General features: G+C 37.0%; 1 protein-coding gene across 2 annotated transcripts; it reads right to left on the reverse strand.

Moving 5' to 3' along the window:
• Positions 1-220: 220 nt before the first annotated feature.
• CASP7 (caspase 7) lies at positions 221-21,049 on the reverse strand. 2 transcript variants are annotated; one of them, XM_075717658.1, is made up of 7 exons: positions 20,937-21,049; positions 20,154-20,156; positions 4,436-4,581; positions 3,418-3,546; positions 2,733-2,908; positions 1,087-1,225; positions 221-444 (listed from the first exon to the last, which is right to left on the reverse strand). In XM_075717658.1, exons 1-7 carry the CDS (start codon positions 21,047-21,049, stop codon positions 221-223), a joined length of 930 nt encoding a protein of 309 aa, XP_075573773.1. The 2 variants fall into 2 exon arrangements, with proteins under 2 accessions (XP_075573773.1, XP_009483464.1); XM_009485189.2 differs by lacking the exon at positions 20,154-20,156.
• Between the last annotated feature and the right edge of the window lie 1,065 nt (positions 21,050-22,114).

The following is a 22,114-nucleotide window of genomic DNA, read 5'->3' on the forward strand; positions in this document are numbered from 1 at the left end:
ATACAGTAATTAGTATTAGCTGTCAGGTTGGCCCACAGCATTTATTTCTTCTTTAAAATCTTGCATATTGTCCATCCATCAGATACCCCAGCTTATACAGTATAAAAATCTAGTGTAATTACAATTCTGTTATTAAAAATGTGTTGCTCCAGTTTATAATCAAATCTCCACCCAAAACCATATCCTGATCTTTCATCACTGGCTGCATTAGAATATACTTTCAGAAGTAAAGCTCCTTAGTGAGCATAGAGACCACACAGGGAATCTGCTTCTTCTCACTGAAGCGTGGATCATCAGATTGTGATTCAAAATTTGTGGCAACCACATAGTTGACCCGCGTGAGGATCTGCATGATCTCAAGTTGTTTTCCATGCTCATTTAGCACAGAGCACAGAGACTGCACAAACCAGGAGCCTCTTCCAGGATTCCTCCAGGAGTAATAACCTTACAGGAAAGACAGATAAGAAAGTACATGGGGTTATTTTTCCTCTTTTTTCTTACTATCTTGTACTGAAGAAAGGAATGGCAGAGAGATATGTACTAATTTGTGAGAAAGATTCTTGGCAAAGAGTAACAATGCACACACAGAAAGTTTAATTCTTATCACTTGTGTCGCATTCCTACTTCATTAAAGTGGAGAATAATGTGTATTAACTCTCCAAACCTCACCCTACTGAAGTACCATTCTATATTTTTGCATTTGGGAAACTGCAAGAAGTAAGATTTCATGTTTTTCCTCTCTAATAATAAGTTTTGTGCTGTAACTGTTCCTCTTCCTGCCTTCATCCCATATTCAACATACTCACTAAACTGGGACATGGAAGTGCAGGATTCCCAGAAAATAGTACTGCCTTCACCATCTGTAATGTCTGTGTCTTCCCACCTGTCCAATCTGGGCTTTCTGCTGTTTCCACTATACCTAGTTAAAAGGGGTGGATACAACACACTGGCCCAACATACGCTGGTCTTTAGTGTTTTGTCCATCAATGTACAATGTATCATCAATGAGGGTGAGTCTACAATCAAATCAATACAGGTGGTAAGTTTTTAGGCTTTTATCCCCACCCTGACCCCCTTTTTCTTTACCCGGCACGGTGGAGTATGCAAACAGAAAATCTGCTTCTACTGGGATTTTGTATCTCGGATTGGCATCTGTTTCCAGAGTGTCATTTGCAGGTCCAGAGTCAGTCTGTATACCTTCATCAAATTCAGAGCCTCTGCATGCCTGAAAGCAGTGAAGACAAAGACAACTTGTCCAATAAGGAGAAACAAGGTGTTATAAAAATAAGTATTCGTTAACATTTTTTAATGGATACAGTTTTAAGCAGTGCTTTGCACGTATTAGAAGCAGAAATGCAATTCTGGGGGACATCTAATTGTTCAGGGATAAAGTTACTAGCTTACCCATTTTAAAATGTACATCCCGTACAGTAAATGGAGGTAATGGTGTTGCAGGCTGTGGATCTCAGTGGATTGTCAAAGTGCCAAATCAGCATTAGCTTATTCTAACCATGATTAATTTTACCAGTCTAGAGTCACCCTCAGCAGTCAGTTATTACATAATGTCTTGTGCAGCGTGACTTCTGGACATTTTCTTTACAGTGAACTACACATTGTCTTTGGTTCCTGATGTGCACAGCTGTAGCACTACATTTCACAGAATAACCAAATCACATCCTGAGATCATCTAGTCCAATCCCCCTTCTCAAGCAGGGACAGCTACAGCAGATGTACAGGACCGTGTCCAGTTGGGTTTGGAATATCTCCACAGATGGAGACTCTACAATCTGGGCAACCTGTTCCAGTGTTTGATCATCCATCTCAAGTACACTGCATTTTTAACATTTTTCCATTTTTCTCTTTTATTCTTAATTTCCTCTTAGTGAGGTGGCTTAGCTACAGGGCACACTGGGACCACAGTCCAGGTTGGTAAGCTTCAGCTCTTGATCAGTAGCTTTGACTGACAGCTCTTGCAAAAAAATAGCACTCTGATGGGCTTGTATAACACAACTTGGTTGCCTTTACTAAGATAATTTTAAAGGCAAAGTACCCATTCCAAACTTATAATGAAAAGAAATATCACTTTAGTAGTATGAAGAGTCTAAAATAGACACGGTTTTCACTTTGAGGTTGAGGATTAATTGATGCAACAGCCTAGGGAAAACCACATCTGTTGCAACTCCCATACGTACATAACACTGACAAAAAAGAAAATTCAGACCCATGGTATGTCAGTTAATACTGTTTGAAACATTTTTAAAAGCTTAAGTAATATACAAGTAATTACATGCTAATGCAATAATGCAATATACATTTTTAGGCTACTGAGGGAGAGAAAAAATACTTCTTTTAGCAGAATGCAGTAATTTGTAGAGACAGCCTTTATTCAAAGAGACCTGGACAGCATTATTTTCTGTCCTCAGCTCTGTCTGCACAAGGAGGAGTTTATCTTTCTGCTTTGAAGTTCATATATTACCAAGCACAAAGAGAAACCATGTACAAAATTACAATGACAATATGTTCTTTACTTCTGTGAATCTTGTATATAAATTATCTTTTAAAACCAAACATTACAAGTCAGCCATAGTCAACTTTTTTCAACACATGTTTTCACAAAATGTCCAGCAAAATTCAGTAAGTTAACCTACAGGGCTCTTCTAGAGCAGACAACCAACACAGCATGTTCTCCCCACTGCAGCAGTAGGGTACTATATTTACCTTAGGGCTATTACCTGAATGAAAAATAATTTGGGTTTGCCTATAAGGCTTTTACACTTGTCTCCTCTGAATAGCGCAGTCAAACTCTTGATAGCCATGGGTCCATCGGTGCCATAGATGAGGCCTTCTTCCCCATGGCTTAGAAGGATACAGGCAAAACAAGCAGCATCACTGTGATTCTCCTCAGCAGCTACAAATCAAATACTTCTTAGCCAAAATGAAGCAACATTTAAAATGAAAATTATATTTAGCAAACACATTTTTCTGAGACTAAATATACGTTGGGCCTCTACCAAAAGGCATAAGAAGGAGTCGATAACGATGACACAACCCACTTTTTAGTAATGTTGTGAGTACGTTGAATACATGAATGCATCCTTCACTTGACTCCAAGTCTAGCCAACTGGAGTCTGTGGGCTGGACTCTTTATCTAATATTACAAGGCCCTTCACCTAATACACAGGACAGGTGCTTCACCTAATATGACAAGAAAACTGTGTATTTCTGAATTGACGTTGGAGGAAGAGGTGGGGAATTAAGCCAAATCCATTCAGAAACCAAATCCTTCTGTAGAGAAAATTGCATGTCGTAGGGCCTTAGGAATCTGTGCTAATTTGACCTGCTTTGAGCAGGGGGCAGATTCGGTGACTTCCAGTGGTCTTTTTTACTCTATATTATTCTATGATTCTAAATTTTTACCTTGCTTCAGTAATTTTTCCATATCATCACAGCTTCGGTCATTGTATACGTAAACCTCAAAACCTAAGTTTCTAAAACTCTTAGCTAGATCTCCAGCATCTTTATCAGTGCCATTGCGTGTACCCATTGCTGCAAGAAAACAAAGAATACGGTTGATTGCACATTACACAATTCAAAATAATTCACGCGTTCAAAGGTAAATTTTTAGGTTTATAATTAATAAACCTAAACAATGTCATGGTGACATGATTTTAAAACAATCGTCTAACAACATTCTCAGTGCTGAGAAGAAATTGTAAGATTTGTTTAATGCAAAATAATGCAAGGTTCAATGTTAACACGTATCGTATCCTAAAAAACGTTGGCATGCCTTCAGCACCTTGCAACACAGGACTTCTACAGATGATTCTATCTCCTTTTGGTTATGCAGTATAACATACACATAAAGCACTCCAAGCAAAAACTGTTGAAAAGAGTCCCTATGATACACAGATAAAAGAAACTGATGTAAATTCTTTGGAGTAAACACCTCATTTAGTGTGTTTGCCAAGCGTATAGGAAAAGACCTATAAAGTTGACTATACCACAAGTATCTGTCTGCTTTGAAACAGTACATGGTCTGAAAAGTTAAATGCAGGAGTGTGAACAGACCACAGCTACAGCTATTAGCTTTTGTAGCTGATAGCCATAGCTCGGGGACAGAGAAGTTATAACATGGGCTGCAGATGCCAAAGTTCAACTTTTAACAACACAGCCTTAAAACCTGGGACAAAGGTTTAGTTTGAAGTTGGTAGAGCAAGGTGACATGCTCTTTGAAACATATACTGCAAAGAAGCTGTAAAGAGCTGCTCTAATATAAGTGTTAAAGAACAGGAATAAATTGTAGGAACAGCTATTTCTCAAAAAAGATAAATATATTCATTAAAATTCCATGTCCTAAAAATAAAATGCTTATTGATTAATGAAAGTATAAAAATTCTACAGTCTGTAATGAGTATCATCAAAGGAAGAACATTACCTGTTTTGTCTTCAAAATTTTTGTTGTTTATAATAATACATTTGCCAACTTTCTTGTAGTCCATATTATACTGGAATGTGGGTGTAACAATTCGGTACTGATTACTGAGAGAGGACTTTGGCTGTTCTTCTCCATTCTTCTTTTTTCTAGGTGAACCAAATGAAATTATTCTTAGTGGCCAGTCACATGCAGTGTGCCTATTTATCTTAATTCAAACCATTTGGGCAGCCCTACCACATGTTTTTTCTTCTCTAAGGTTTGTTTCCTTCCTTCAGATCGAGGCATAAAGATCTTGTGATTTCCACAAAGTGATTATTGTATGCAATTGGATTCTGATGATGGTAGAATGACTCTAGAGTGAACTGCGGCCAACAGTAGTATACACAGATCCTGACCCACAGATAAAACAAATAGCTTAAACATGAAGTCAGGCTGGCAGCATCCTTTCGCAAACCATGGTTCTGGACGTATTTTACTTTTACTAGAAATAATTCATTGAAGGATAGACAGATCCCCTTAATAACTAGCTATTCCAAGCACAAGAAGATACACAGTTTACCCGATGATGTGATAGGATTTGTTTATTGAATCACCACCATCCCTAAATTCTCTGAAGATTAAGACTGAGCAGTAGGTAGTTTCTACTGATAAAGGTTACAGATGTGAACAGGTCATGTGTTACTTTGGTCTGCCAAACAGCAGTTTGAGCCTATGCAAAAAACTAAGCACATTTTAGTATAATCATCGACACCCGAACCTCATTTAAAAACAAAACAAAACAAAATGGGCTATAAATGTTTTCTGTTAATGACTGTGTACGAACTTTTCTGCTACGTGCAGGAATTGGATTAGAAAGAAATGCAAAGGGACAGAACAGGCATTACTCACCAATTTATTCTAAATGAAGTATTAAGAACAAATCAATCACAGCCAGCATGCACACCTGAAGTATAAGCATGAGGAACTGAGGAGTACTTGCTTCTAGAGGTGGACTTTTTGGTCCAAGCAGGTGGCTTCAGGTGTTGGTAAGATCTCTTGAAGCAGAACTGAAGCCAGTGAGAGCCTCAAAAGGGTCTGATTCAACCTCAGAACTATAAATAAGCTTTGGAGCAAGCCCAGTTAGAAACAATGCTCAGGAAAGGGCAGAAGAAGTTATCAGCACCTCTCTTATTTGGTCCAGCATCCTGCTTCCAATAGTATTTATTGCTGATGTCCAAGAGGAAAGTGTGACTTACTTGCACAGCACAAATAACTGTAGAATACAGTTTGTTTTTAAGAAAATTAGATTTTTCCCATAAGCTCAATTCATGTAAGTACTTTCACTATTCTCACTCTGACATCTTTCTAAAGAATTACTAAGCTATTTTCTTCAATAATAGCCTGTAGACATGAGATTGCTGCAAATTGATTAAATGTTGTTTAGGTAATCTGCTTTCTTACCTTCCTGATTTAACAACCATGGTCTTTTAGCTTTAAGTGACCTCTTTTTTATTACGTTAGGACAAGACTAATTGAAAACTGTAACAAACCTTCTTTGAATGATTCATTGTATTCAAATACTACTGTAATTAAATTTTAAACAGCTTCTTCTTATCTTTGAGTGTCCTCATGTTCTGCTATGAAGGGCCAAATTAAATAGCTGCACCTGGCAGGCTTTCTCTGTACTCTTTTCACATGTGACCATCCTAATATCATCTCCTCTCTTAGACTTCTCTTAGAGACTAAAAAACAAGATATTGAATCGTATCTACTTGAGGATTTTGGCTGATACTCTGGAAGTACAGTTTTTTCTGGCAAATCGCAAGTATTGGTATTCTCCTTGCATACTGCTTCTTGAGGGCTCTGGGAGCAATAATTAAATATGCTTTGCCTCAAGAAAAGATTTTAACCATTTTAAAGAATTATCCACAGCTGTATGATGTTAATATTACATTTGACTTTCAAAAAGAACTTGGATTCTTATTTTAGCCTAAAATTCCCCCTGGTCCTACATCACTAGACAGCTCTCTGGCAAAGAGAGAAAAAGAAATTTCAAAACAACAAATAACCACTCAGGTCGATGAAGAGGCTAATTTCCTCAGTCCACACTGGATTTAAGTTTCTAGAGATTTATCTGGCTTTGCTGACTTCCCGAAAAAGCCATGCAACTAACAGTGGCTGTTACATACAATAGGATATTTTCAAGGGGCTTGTACACAAATTTCTGTTTATATCCAACCCATGAACAGTTGTGAACACTCAGAACAGCTCCACGTGAGCAGTATGGTATAATGTTTGCACTGTCTGCTCTCCTAAAAATACTCAAGTGATCTAATTCTAGTCCAGAAGTCATGCAACCATGTCACCCCACAAAAAGCCTCACTGAAAATAGCAGCTGGGGTTAAGTGGCATAATAATGTAGCCACACAACTTCTCTGAAACCACTTCACTTCCTCATTCAACTGTTTGCACTCATTCATGCAGAAATATTTGGGAGTTTAAGGGATGTAGCTACTACTGCTGGTATTTCCAAAAACACGCCACAAGCTCTATGCTGGGCAATATCAAGTCTCACAGACAAGCCTCGTCAGCATGGTAACACACATAACTACCACTTCCCCATTTCTTTACAGAGGATAGTATGGTTTTGTTCTAATGACTCCCTCCCAGCTGAACAGGCTAACACAAGCAAACAGGCTAAATCAAGCAAACACAGCATGCTTTGTAGGGTTACACCCATCATTTCTTTACTGGCAGACAATAAAAAGTTCCAGAAATCTTTTGGTATCTGTCCAAACTGAAGGAATAAGGAAGCAAAGGTTGTGGAGTATACATAGCCTGGGCCTGCAGTCCAGAGAGAAATTGGTTTTTGAAGATTCTGTTTTCTGTGCCAACATAGCGCAATATGGGAATTGCCTGACTGGACTAAACTGACGGTATAAGGTCCAACTCTTCAGTTGCAACAAGCTAAATCAGACCTTGTAATAACGACTAATACAGTAATAAATATGTAATAATCAGGCCTTAAGGGAAATGCCCGGTCAGTGACAGGCTGGCTTATGACTGAAAGCCTGAAGCTTTCCAGCTAAATTTTTATTTTCTAAGCTGTGAACTGGACACATGTTAATATAAATGTTTACTGCTGTTGTTCTTACTAAGCTTTCTAATCCCTGTATTTTCCAAAAGGGTTTCCACAGGTTAGTTATGTGCTGTTACAAAATGACTTAAACTATTTGCCCTCAGTTGTATTTCATTCTGCTTCTTTGACATCCAGTGTCTTTAATTTCCCTCTTTTGGGATTCAAACTTGCCCAGACTAAATAGAAACTTGAATTTTATGACTGTTTACTCTTCTTCAGCTTTTAATTACAACTGTGCTGTAACTTCTCACTCTGGTAGTGGTCACTGATTTTTCTCTTAGATGGAAATATTCTTCCTACCAGTGCTCTCACATATTTCATGTTTCCTCCCTTCGGTCAAGAGTTCAGCAAAACTGAAACTCCACTCTGCACCTTCATATAGCTTCCACATTTTCACCCTTACTGTGTCTCTAAATCCAGGTCTTAGGCTTGACAACAGTATGTCTGGGAATGTGATTTCATTAAGTCTAGACTCAATCGGTGTCAACCCTGGGAAAATCATTATTATCAACTTCTCACTTTTTAAATATAAAATAAAGTTACCCACACCATTTATCATTTTGTTATTAAACTTTCAAATAGTAAAGGCCAAATTTCTTATCACCATGAGCAGCTAAAATTCTGTGAAAGTCAATGGAGATATTTCACTTGCACCAGTAGTGAACTTGATTGTCTCAAGGACTGCTACTGATCACAACAAACTTTCTTTTCTGTTACACTTTGGGTAAATTATGATTTCAGTATGTACAGATATCAAGATTTAAGGACAAAAATATCACTGTTAACATTTAACTATACCTAAAGATTATTTCCAATAACAATTTTACTGAAAGCAGTGTCTCTTAGCAGCTGAGATCTCCTCTCCTTTGGTTTCCTTTCTACTGGCATCTTCCTGCACTTTCTTTGCTACCATATATTAGTATGACATACCAACATATGAAGAATCCATGTGCAGGAGAACAGTTTCCTTGAGGGCTACAGTCTCTCACCATCTCTCCCACCTGCTACAACCAAGCTCTTGGGCTCAGGTCTGCCAGCCCTCCAGAGTAACAAGTGCTTCCATGAACACCAGCTGCTTACCTTCAAGTGCAGTGTGATGTACTTCTGTGGGGAGGGTCTTCACTTTCCATCACATTACATAATTAATGTCAGCTCTGTAGTCTGGTATTGCCTACCTTTGTGCAAGGTGTAAGGGCCAGTAACTGTAAAAAAAACTTCTGCTCTAAGAAAGCTGGCCTGCTGTAACTATACGGACTCCCCTTGGAGAAGTACCAGCATAATGCAGTGGAAGTTCTCAAGAGAAGAGTGGATGAAAGGGAAACATTGAGAAGAAAGTGCAATCTCTAGGGTAGAAACTGTTACACTAATCCATTTACTAAACCTCAACATTATCAATGATTAAGAACAGGATGATAGTAACCAACGGACAATAGAGCTCTACAATATGAGCTGCTTGGTCTTAAAAGCAATGTGACACTTAGCAGACAGAAGAAACAGCTCTCCCTGGGAAAGAACAACCACTTAAATAGCCTTACGAGCAGAGGATTAGATGAATAAAGACAAATTTCATGATCGTCACTTCTCAGTCACAGGATGGAAAGACTTTACTCTTTGTTTTTTTCCTGTTTGTTTGCTTTTCTAAGAGGAAATTAATGTGTTAATCAAAATGAACTCTAAAAACCGATATTACAGAGGGACATCCAGGCTTTGAAAAGAGGTATCATCCCTTTCTCTCCCAGGGAAGTTAGGGACTTTTGTTGCTGTACTGAAAAATGTAAGCAGATAAAAAATTCTACAAATATGATACTATTCTATTTAAGGAAACTGACATTCAGAGGTGGGTGGAAAAGGCTAAACTGATTACATTCATTTCTATTCCAAGTACACACACACGGAAGAAGAGAACTCTGTCTTACTCTTGCTCCATGAAGTTCAGTAAGTTTGGGCTTTACTTGATAAGGAATATCACATAGCATTGTGATAGTTTTTACTCTGGCATGCCTCTGTTACACAACATGCAATCATACATCATTTTTGAATGGCTGAAAATGGATTTGTGTTAAAACCAAAATTTGCCTTAAAAACCATGCTATCTTTACTGAACACATAATCTCAGGATCTCTTCTGGAGTCCCCATGCTTTTTGGTATTGGAGAATAGTTTTATTCTAGTTTCCATCATATTTCAGCCTTTCTGTTGAGTCCAGGTAAGCAGATTATAGCAGTGGTACAGCGACAAACTCCATAGTACAAATCTTCTCAGGTAATCCATCAATATCCACCAGAACTTTCATACATTTAATGCTGTGGGATGCAAGGTACCTTAAAACTGCAATGCTCTTTATTCTATTATAAACAACTGACATGTTTCCCTCATGACTTTTACATTTGGGGACCTCTTTAAAGGCTTAATTTGAATAAATTCCCCACTGAGTTACAATACTGTGGAGTAAGTGTATGGGACAACACATTAGTTTTAAGACCTCTAAAGGAACTTACATAGCCTACATTGCTGATTTAATTTTATGCAGTTTGTGTGGCTCTATGCTGCCCTTTCTGTCTAAAACCCCGACTCCTTCCATTATTGCATGCACAGTATAAATGATATTTGCAACTACTGCTCATCACAAGTGCTATGTTTGCTCTCCTGGGGAAAAATCCTGGATTGGAATTATTTTTTTTAAACAGGTCGTTAAAGGATAGACAGGAAACAATGAAAATGCAAAGAGGATTGTGTTTGAATTCACAAAGCATCACCAAGCTATGTGTAGTAAAACTGAGTGTGCTGGAGACCAATTCAGAGTTTTTCTTCCAAAAGAAGTGAACAGGAAACAGAATTCACAAATTAGACAAATCAAGGTTCAATATTTTGTTCTATGTTTCTACCTTAGTCTCAATAATTAGTAGTCTATTTATATGTCCAATGCTTTCTGATGATCATGCATTAATATGTCTTACTCCTACATAACCTTCTCTCCAAACTGCCAGCTTTAATATATTCATCCAGCTTTAATACTTTTATCCAGTCTAATTTCACCATATTTAGTACACCTCTAATTACTGTACACTCTCCCCTCTTTGAATTTTTTTTCTCTTGAAACCCATTGGCAATAACAAGCAAAAGACACTTGTTAAACCTGACTAGAGCTTTTTAGATCTTAAGTTCTTTAAGGCAGACTCTTTGTTCTTTGTCAGATCTGTTTTGGGAAAGTGTCACGCATATTTAGAGCTGCATGCAAATAATAGATTATCCTGTTGCCTTTTCCCATTAATACTGCATCAGGTTGGTGGAGCAGCAACATTTCTGGACAAGAAGAATGTGTCACTACTTGAATTGTCTTTTAGAAAAATGAATACTCCTTTACTGTTAAAAATCAGAAAACACAAATTATATGGGATAAGGACTAAGCATTAACCATAAGGGCTAGACCAAATCCTAAAACTGTATTACACTGCACTTGATGGTGTGATCCTGGGTCACACACTAAGAAGGCGGCATGCTAGAATACTAAGTGAAGCCTATGATAAACACTAACAGGGGCCACTGCAGAAGACATTGGCGTTTGGGAGATCTCAGTTCTGTTTCCAGCCTGACTGTGACACGCTACGGGCTCACAAACGTTTTCTCCTGAATATACTACAATGACAGGTGCCATTTCCACCTCTCTCTTTTCAGACAGATAACACCTTACCAAGGACTCTTTTGTAAGAGGTTAAATATAATTGTAAACCAAGAAAACAAATACTATCCCTCACAATCTTTTTTTAAAAAGGCTTCCCAATTATGTGCCAGTAGGTAAACTGAAAAAGAGCTTACTGGTTGAAGCAAAAAACTCCTGAGGAAAAAGGGGCAATACTAATTATATAGGAGAAAGTTCAAGTAAATATTGCATACTTTCAATTTCCCTACTGAAAGTTGTTAGCAAATGACTGCTGACTTAGATATACTAGCACCAACAAAATAACCAGTCCTTAGAAGGTTATTTTTAAATATGCTCCAGATAAATGTTAAAAGAAAATTAAAAAAAAATTCTAATATTAAAGTCAGAATCTTTTCAACATAACAGAAAGTCTTCATTTAGAAGAGAGAAGAAAAGCAGTCCTACAAAACTGAACATAAAAGTTCCCCAAAAGCATCTAAACATTATTTCACCTATATTGCTTACTATGGCAAGGAGATGTCTTACACAAAAGGCATGAAAACTGACAGCTGCAGTTTACAATAGTAAACATAAACAACACAATACAAAAAAACCCCCAGAACATTAAAACACAAACCCCAGTCAAAACAGTCCTAGATTTCTGTTCCCTCTAATGGTCTTGTTTTGTCTGTTAAAAAAATTTTAAATTATGGTGAAACATGCCAAACTGATAATACTGGAATCTGAAGTTCGTATTTATCAATGACATACAAAGCCTGTGCAACTCTTGCATCTTCCATACACTACTCTGCTGAAGTGCCTAAACCTTGATAGTAATTTTTAGGAAGGAGCAGGCCTACTAAAAGCAACAGAACTAGCCAGGCAGTAAAATAATGCCTGTTTTAACTGTTCTCAAGATGAGGGCCATAGTAATTATTTACCCTCCACCTGCTTTTTGAACTGCCAATTAGTTCATGACTTCTTAAGGACATCTTTGAAATCAGTTTGTCAGCTGACTAAACAAAGCCAGTTTAAAAGTCATCAGAGGCAAAGCCTTTTGCTTGAATGAACCTGAAACTAGGAAGCTAATGGAGACAGTACCTCTTATTTCTTTGGAAACCCATGTCCCAAGACCTCCTTATAACTGTAAACACACTGATTTTGAAAGGAAAATGTTGTTGTAGCAGTCTTGAAAGAAAGGAGTTAGTTAAACAATGGGATTATTTCCTTGCACTTCTGAAGATAATAATAGAGCTGGGAGGCACCTAAGCTATCATTAATAAATTCTTTGCCCAAGACAGGACTGAGTTCATTCATCCAATAAAGAAGTATCATATTAAAAACCTACTTTTGCTGTTACTATGACATATGTAGCAGTACTGTTATGGATTTTGCAGAAAATTTGCAAAATAAAATGTTTTAATTTTTTTAAAGAAATCCTGGCATTTTACCTAAGTTGCCTATAGCATGCTATATCACCTCCAACAGTAGAACACAAGCCATAAAAATATTTATTAAGGTTATATGCTAGCTATGCTTTGCTCAGTTAACTTGACAAAAAGTATTAAACAAAGCAAAATGTTCAATCGGGGGGATATATTCTGTTATCCACTAAGAGCCACTTAGTTGTGCTCTGGATGGAGAACTAAGTGCGAATCCTGCTTCTGCTATTGAATAACTTTGGGAAAGTAACTCATACCTCTTGGTCTTAGTTTTTCCATTACAAAATGGAGCCTAAAGAAACTTATCTCATAAAACAATTGCAGATCTTGTGGCTTCTTTCCAGGGGGATAGTAGTGTACAGCAAACTAGAGAATGAAATTAAAACCCACTATTTTGTACATCTGTACAATGTTTAGGTCCACAGTGTGTGAGGTAGCTTACTGCCATGTGCCTCCTGGTAAAAAATGCTTCAAACAAAGGCATTCTTACTGTCCAGTATGGAGGTGTACAGTGGATCTCAGTCCAGAAACAAATTCCTATCTTTGGTTATTGCACATTAGCTTCCCCAAAGAGATAAAACTGCTAGTGCCTGCACATGATTATTTAACGTCAACTGCAAAAATGACAGGGTTGCAGTCCACAGAATATGGCATTTCCCCGAAGTATATTATAGCCCTAAAGGCCTCTGGGACCTTGGCCTAATGGTCAAGATATCACAGCTTATCACACTGCAGCTACTCAGCCGAACTACAGCAATGGCTATTCGTACGCTCCTTGGAAAGCACAGTCTAAAGTGTATTAGCTTGAATCATGATAAGGCCTCACCTACCACAAAGCTTCACAACTGCAACTGCCTCCGAGATGAACAAAATCAACTAGTGAGCTGCAAGATGCTAATTGCAGTAACTGACTCACCTGAGTGTGAGCACACTTTTCATTTCATCTCTTGCAAAGCAAGCCGCAAACCCTTATTCAGTAGTTTCTACAAAACTGCAGCTTCTCTTTAATCTGCAGAACATCTTTTAGATTTATACCCAACCTTTTTTTTAAAGATCCATTGGATACATTTATGAATTCTTTGCTTACAAAAAGTGCCTCCTATCTTCTGATCTTCCATCACACATATATTTGTATAGTACACTATATATTTGTATAATACAAGCAAATTATCTTTCAACTTTAGTTAGAGAAACTAAATACATTTTAAATCCCTCATTATTTGACATTTTTCAGACCCTGAGCTACTCTTGTAGCTTTTTTGTCCCATTTTAGTTTCAGACCCTTCTCCAATTAGGAGGAAGAATCTTCTCTAAGAACCTGGAAAACAGAGAAACCCAGTTGAGGACAACTGGAAACTCACTGTTCTGAAAGGAGTTGAGCTGTTTGAAAGAGCAAGCCTCAGACTATAACTTCTGGCATACTTTGTATATTATACATATTTTTGGAGTTCTGATAGTTACATCCAAATATGTCTTCCTCTCCTTTTAACTATGTGTTAGTGATGGCCTTAACATAATTCAAATCAAAACCATGGTTGTAATTTTATTTATTACATACAAATGAAGCAGACAAAGCACACTGGGGCCAAGCCAGCTACACTTCTTAAAAAAAGTTTTGACACAGACTATTATGTCTAAAATTGTCCACATTTTGCAACAGTTAAAAAAAGACAAGAGAGAAAAAAAAAAAAAGAAACGATTTGCTGTATCCTAGTCTTTGTGCATTTAATATTTTAAATATCATTTACAGCCTACATGACATTTTTGTGGTGTAACACCTGCAGCAGAGAGGACCAAAACAAAGGTCTAAACCCTCAACCATCAGTTTGTAATTCATCTTCAGCTTCCTAATCAGCTGCATGGTATCTGCTGTGCAGGCCTCACAATATTGTATGCGACGTAACGTTCAAAAGGTAAAATTTTACAAATAAAGAATATTGCTTGCTGAAAGGCTTTCTGCTCATTTCTAGAAAACTTGCACATACATATCTTCCATGGGTGTTCTAGAAATTGAAATCTTGCATGATCATATCCTAGGTAGTATAATGTACATAATACATAGGCAACTGCCAATTATATGAAAAAAAAAAAAAAAAAAAAGATGAAGCCTCTCATCTGTCATAGGTACTAAGAGCAATTAACAGGTATGTATATATATTGCTATATGGACTGCTTGGAAAATGACTCAAAAATAAGATAACCTCACCCAAATAGTATTTTGCAGAGAACACTCTGGCTAGGATTAGCAATTGCAAAATGCCAGCAGTTATAATTAGCTTGATATAAGCACTGAAACGAAAACTCTTTTAGGGTATTCATTCATGAGATTTCCAAACAGCTGGCAGAGAAGGAAGGAGATAAATAATTTTCTACAGTACCTTGGCTCATCATCAAATGGTACTCCACACTGCATCTGAAAACAGCTTCAGCTTGTCCTCAAGAGCAAGTCTAATCTTCTTTGTTAATGCTAGGAGCCCACCATGCTCAGGGTTACATTGGAGAGTGAAACAGGATGCTCTCTGTGTTCAGGCCCAAAGATTTGCATGTGTCAGCAGTGGGTCACGCTGGACTTTTCTATGGGGCTATTCAAACCCTCATAGCTATCACCCTGCAAGCTGAGGTCATGCAGGCCTGACCTACCTTTGCTGACAAGCGGAAAACACGCTCCCATCGCTCCGATTCTATCTGTGTTCCTATGTAAGAGTATAGGGGAAAACAGCAGCTCTTGAGATGGAGGTGGGACAGCAGACTTCACTTTGTAATACGTCTTTCTTCCTTCTCTCAAAACGTGATCCACCATTACTACAATATTTACACAATGAATATTTCTAAGAAAATAATGCAAATTAACATGCAGAGTTTACAAAACCTCTTTGTATTCTAATTCATAGAACTATTTTGTATATATTTACCCTTAAACAGTCTTGGTTTATTATAAATTTGGCTTAATTTGGTTTTGATTCCTTTGAAAGCTTAAAAATGACACTACATAATAGATTTCCTCCAAATTTTGTATGATGACAGCCCATAGTTTGTTGTAATGAAGGAAATAAATTACTATGCTGAAAAAGAATTAGGATACTTGACTCACTGTTGTGATTGCTACAGATATAGTTCATGGATAACCCAGTATTTGCTGTGCTTCACAAGATAAAGCCTCCAAGGGTACCGGAAACAAATACTGACTGTGAATTAATCAGTTCTTAGACTTTAGACTAAATACTATTTCAAGATATTTGGGCATTTCCTATATGGTACATCCAGTAAGTGACCAAAGGAAAGTACAAGCACCAACCACAATTTCCACTAATTGTTAAATACTCCTGCAGTGTTCTCCAGAAGTTGAGTTCCAGATCTAATAAAAACTGCAGTAATAAAAAATAAAAACCCAATCTCTGGCTTAAAAGAGAGTAATGAAAATGAAACAACCCTGTTGCTCTATGTTAAAATCTCTTTATTGTCTTTGTAGGAATTAACTTTGACAGACTATAGACGCCAGAACCTATCGCTTCTGAAATTTTATGTTCAGCGCTTTGGGGGAAAATACACTGATACTTGTGCAAAGCAGAACCCACAAACTCCAAACAAAATTAAAATTATATTGCACTAGACTTTGGAGCTAGGATAGTAAAAGGAAAGATCATCACCCATTTATAGGATAAACTAAGGTACACAGTGATTTGCTTAGAGACATAAAGGAAACATGAGGCTGAACCAAAAGTTCAGTTCAGATGTCTGAGTTGCAGCCCAGAACATAACTTCAGATAATGATTCATCAGCTGTTATTTGTTTTAAAGTAACTTGCTATTTTTATTCTATCTAAGGATAAAAGAGATACTTTCCTTAGCAACATTTATTTTTGAAAGGTTTGTAATATTGTGTCACTGAAAAACCCATAACAGAACTGCATTTTTATTTGTAAAACTGTAAAAGTTACGATAAAAGAGATGAGGTATAATTCGAGGCATCATCAGGATTAGAACATTAATTTCAAGGCAGGAACAGCTGACATCATGCAGTGGTGTCCAATACAGTTTCTTCAAAAGCACACGGTGCTAGCAGTAGTACTTTTTCTACAAAGCAAGGAATTAATTCATAAGGTCAGGCCCAGTGTTTTCAAATGGCCCAAAAAATACAAAATGGGCAACTCTAGAAAACATATGCATCTGCATCACTGTGAAGCTGTTCTTCATAAAGTTCTACCTGCAAAGCAGCTTCTTACAAATCAAATAACAATAAGCTGTTGGTAATCAAAAGTGGATGGAAAATAGCTCCCCAAAAGAAAGAGGAACAACAGAAGAGCAAAGCTGAAGCAAAGACAATTTTCCACACCTGTTACAGGTCCAAAGCTGAGGTTCAGCTGAGGCTCAATCTCAAAAATGAATATTTATTCCTTGAAGGACAAGGCTATTTATTTTGAGAAATACAGATATACTGTGTCAAGGGTCATGAAATTAAAATAGATAGCTTTGGTAACATCTGTGCTTCCCCACTTTGATGCCCTGTAACCCAAATAAACACCGTACAAATGAAAAGAAAACCTATATATCTGTGAATCTTTTGATCTAAATACTAGTTTACAAACCTGGTAGATATTATAATTATATAACTATCATAACTATTGAACTACAGAAGGCAAGATACACACTTATGTTTCCAGCAAACTTTCAAATTAATTAAAATGAAAAGTCTCAAACTTGGCCTGACTTGGCAGAAATAAATACCTTACAGATATTTTGGGTTTGCAGTGTTGAACAGCTGAAGTACTCTTGGTGACTATATGTCAGTGTATCCTACAAGCCTCTCAAATTCCTCAGTGGGGTTTTCTTACAATATATTTCAAGTTTCTGCATTAAGGGCACTGCAGAATCACACAGTTTCAATTTAACTATGTATTTGTAAGAATTCTTAAATATAAATTTAAATTATGTTTTCTGTTTCCAGATGAGAAGGGGAATATTGACTGTAAAACAGGACAGTAGGGCTGGAGTAGATAAAAGTAACCAGAGGACAAATGGTTCTGTACAATTAAATTAGAATAAAACTGGTGCCTAGATACTACTAACAACCACCCACTTCTGCATTATGCTTCTTCGCTGAAGCCCACAAACAGTCATGACTATTGACAGCGCAAGTGTGAGTCTACCAAGCCTTGGGAATTTTCAGATGCAGCTTTTTAAAAAAAACAAAACAAAAACCTTTCATTAGGAGCAAGAGAAATCTTAGCTCTACTTAATACAGTGGAACCACAATTTTATTCCATTCCATGCTACATTATGTCTCCTGGATGCTAAAATGGGTTTGCTGCTATCAATCTCCCTAACAGAGTTCCCCAATAAAAGAGAAAAGATACCAAATGAAGATATTAAATCATCCTGTGGAGAAGTGAGACTATTTTTAAAGCCTTGAAAGAGTAACAGGAGCACAATACAGCATAGAAAACAGTAGTTCTATTAGTTTCTAACTATCATATAAAGAATTAAAACACATTTGAAATCCTCAGCTTAATCTTTGTTTAACCATGTTTTAAAATTTTGTTGCGCACAGGCTTGCCAGAGTGTATCCTGCTATTTCTGCTTTCTGAAACATAACTTTTTGCTCAGCTGAAACACTCCCTAATTTTTGTCCACATTTTTGCAATAAACAAAATTGATACCCTCCTGCCATCTAGTGGCTAAAAAAAACCCTAAACCAAACACCACCGGCAGATGTTAATTCAAAACTTCTTTCTTTCAACTCTTTTCCCCACCAACCAGTTTTTCCCCACCAACATTAACTAAGTACTAGCACTTTTTCAAAGAAAAGGAAATATGTAGATGATAATTCCCCTGTGGTGCAGCCAGAAGAACCTGGCCACTCTATGGCTTGTTCTGAGCCTCGTGGCCTCCATGGCAAAGCAAGCTCACGGACTTCTTGGAAAGAAATATCCTGTAGTGAATAAGATTTTCACTTATTTCTACTTACTGCTCTTGCTAGATAAATCTCCAGTCACAGCCAGAGAATGGTGAATTGGAGCTGTGAAGTTACTGGAAACAGCTGGTCTTTCTGCATGGCTTTGAATTCAGTTTCTGACCGATCTGTTCTCTAAAGTTAAAATTGATGTGCTTATTTAACAATATAAGTTACTTGTTTTCCTGTTGAGCTTATATATTTTAAGCAATAATAAATGAAATACAATGTAGAATTTCATTGAAAGTACTGCACAGCTGGTAGAAAATGGGTTGCTAAAACAAAACCAGGGACCATAAAATTGTAGTCAGTCTAAAGCTTTCTAGACATCTTATTTTACAGGTATTAATTTCATATTGCCAAAGTGAAGCCTTGGCAATCAAGACACAGAGCCACACTGGTTCCAACTAAAAGTACATCTAGCCTAGTATCTACTGACTAGTAATGAGTTTTAGTAAAACAAACAAAAGAAATTGGATACAAAACATATTCTCACAGAAACCTGATTTAGGAACATCTTGCTCCAAAGATTTTACCATCAATATTCCCACTGACCTTTTCTTCCACAAATACATCTAATCTCTTCTGAACTCATCTAAAATCTTGATGTCTGCATATCTTGTGACTTTAAGTTTTACCATTGCATTCTGCACTATGTGAAAACTACATCTTACCAGTTGTTTTAAACCTACTGCGTGAACTTTTCATTGGATGTCCCCTAGATTTCTGGCAAGGCACAAGGAACGATAATACTCTATTCACTTTCTCCTCCATTACAGTCATGATTTTAGATCACATCCCATCTTCCTTTATCCTCTCACATTCCTTTCCTATATTCCTTCAAGCCAAAGAGTTTTAGTTTCTGTAAGACAAAAACCTTGTCACTGTACTTGGATTTTTAAGACCTTGGATTTTTAAAACCAGCTCATTCCTCTTTAGGCAATCATCACCTTCTTCAAGAAACTTTGATAGATTTCTCACTTATTTTTTTCCTGCAAAATCTAAGTTGAATCTTCTCAATTACCTCATATTTAACCTGAGCAATCTTTTACTTCTAGAGAAAAATGTTTCAAATTGTATCTTCAAGGAGTTCCCAAAAGATGAATGCCTCAAACTGGTGCATAGCCAAATTATTTGAAAAAATTGCTTCTAGAAAAAAAAGTGATAGAAATACTGATTATTGCCTTTCCTTCAAGAATGATTAACTTTGTGTTGCATAATTTAATAATAGTATTAGCATATCACCTCTTACAAAGAAGACCAATTCCAATATTAAAACACACATTTTATAAAGTTTAAAAAGAAACCTTTGAAAAATGTTTGGCAAGATTTAGAAACAAATGTTACGTTGTCTATTTTGCATGATGTGATTCTGTTAAAATTAATAATACACATACAGATCATAAAACATATTTGACGAATGATAAAATGAGACAGAGAAAGCAAAGTGATTTGCTTAACAGCACATCAAAAGTCTTCTAAGACTAAAGCATCTTCACTCCTCTCAGACTTGTTACCCCATTAGACTCTTATAATAAGCAGCGAAAATAAAATTATATTCTTCCTGTACTTTCTCTGAATTACACTGTTCACTTGAATGTGAATGTCCAGTAGTAAAAAAAATCAAAACCTCTCTGTAAATACAATAGTCTTTGTAATAAACACCTCTAATAAAATCTCCCTAAATCCATGAAGTTCACAATGTGAAGTAGCCATATGCTGACATTCAATAGTATTTGTAAGTTTTGCATGTTCATTTTTCATGTTTTGTATTTTCAATCACATTTATCTAGTGTTTTCAGGAGTACAGACAAGCAGTACATAGTTCTTGCTTCCTATACATGTAATGAAAGTAAGCTCATGCTTCAGTGAGACTACTATGTTTTAAAATTAAAGGCTTTTAATTTATTCTGTAACGGGTTACATCTCTAGAGTCAGCAAGGCTTCTTTGTGCTACGACCTAGATGGCACATCCAGGCTTTAAACTAACTTACATAGTCAGTAGGGGATTCCAGTGATGCAGGAGATAAGCTGAATACAGCAGTAAAAGAGATGATTAATGACATATTTAATTCCCAGCTCCACCAAAGGGCAATGCTTAAGATAAAGGACTGTAGTTGATGCTAAATGAACTCAGTGGTCTCTTGACTACCAAATAAAGCTTATGGGAGATACTATATAGAGAGATGCTTTAAGGTACAGACCAGACACATTAAACCTATACAACATAAACCATCTGCCTATCCAGACCATCTATGACATTGTGGACATGGCAAACTGAACACCAAAATCCCACTAGAAGGGTAGTGGGACAGCTGATACAACAATAGCAGGAACAAAAGTAGTAACTTACTTTCCAAAAAGTGAGAATCTGCTACTTCTGTCTGGCTTTGCATCAAATACATCATTGCAATCTTCACCACCTTTCTCTTGAGTAGAGTGATCAACATGCTGATCTCCTGACATCTACAAATAAAAGTACAAGAATGTAACTGTTCCTCAATGAACACTCTTAATTTAGAAATACTTCTGTAAACCAAACCGTTAAACCAGATACATGTGAGGTTGTTAGTTATACTGTATAATACTTCATCAAGTAAGAGTGGCTATAGATTTCTGGCCTTGAATTAATGTGACATTGCACATGCTCAGCCACCTGTATTACCTTGTTGCAGTTACCAAAAGCGACTTTGTCTAATACCACTCTCAAAAATGCAGATAAGAACAAAAGTAAAAATCATTTTATGGTGAAAAATCTTATGACTAATTCCCAGAAAATTTTTCACAGTCTGGAAAGAAGTATGTTGGGAAGAAAGCAAGGACAACTAAAATCAAAATATTTGTAACTGCAATCCTATCCAGTACTAAGACACCCAGTGAGCTCCTGTGTTTTCATTTGCATATGCAGAGTCGAATGTGCATAAGAGAAGAAACCCCGCACTATCTTCTATGGATGGGATCTTAGGTTTTCTTTTCTCTTTTGTCTATGTCAACACTTAATCTGAATTTTATATTCTTCTCATGACTAATTAATACATGTGCACAGTTGTTAGGGAAAGAAACAGTTGTGAAGTGTTTCTTGGAAATTAAAAGGTATTTTCATTACATAAAGCAGCCTCTTACACAAATTGCTGTATTTCAGCCAGTATTTTTTTTTTGTTACTCCAGTGTAAGCTTGAAACATCTTCACTCATCTGAAAAGCGACACAGGGCACCAGTAGGCAACAAGGCTGAGCTGATCTAATGACTTTTTCCTGATGAAAAAATGGTCTCTCCTCTTCTTCCATGTCCCGAGTTGCTCACTCAGGAAGTTTATTTAGCTCATTACGCTGGCCGAAAACTACAAGAAGAAATGAGCCATTTTTCTGACAGCGCAGCGAGCACCAGCGCGGCGCGGGGCGAGCAGAGCGGCGAAGGCAGCGCGGGACCCCCGCCTTGGCTCCCGCTGGGATGCGCTGAGCCACCTTGTCCAGCTCCGGCCCCAGGTTTTCATGAGGAAAAGCAGCAGCGATTCCTGTCCCTTCCCCATCT

The sequence above is a fragment of the Pelecanus crispus genome, chromosome 10 (genome assembly GCF_030463565.1).
Source record: "Pelecanus crispus isolate bPelCri1 chromosome 10, bPelCri1.pri, whole genome shotgun sequence".
Lineage (NCBI taxonomy): Eukaryota > Metazoa > Chordata > Aves > Pelecaniformes > Pelecanidae > Pelecanus > Pelecanus crispus.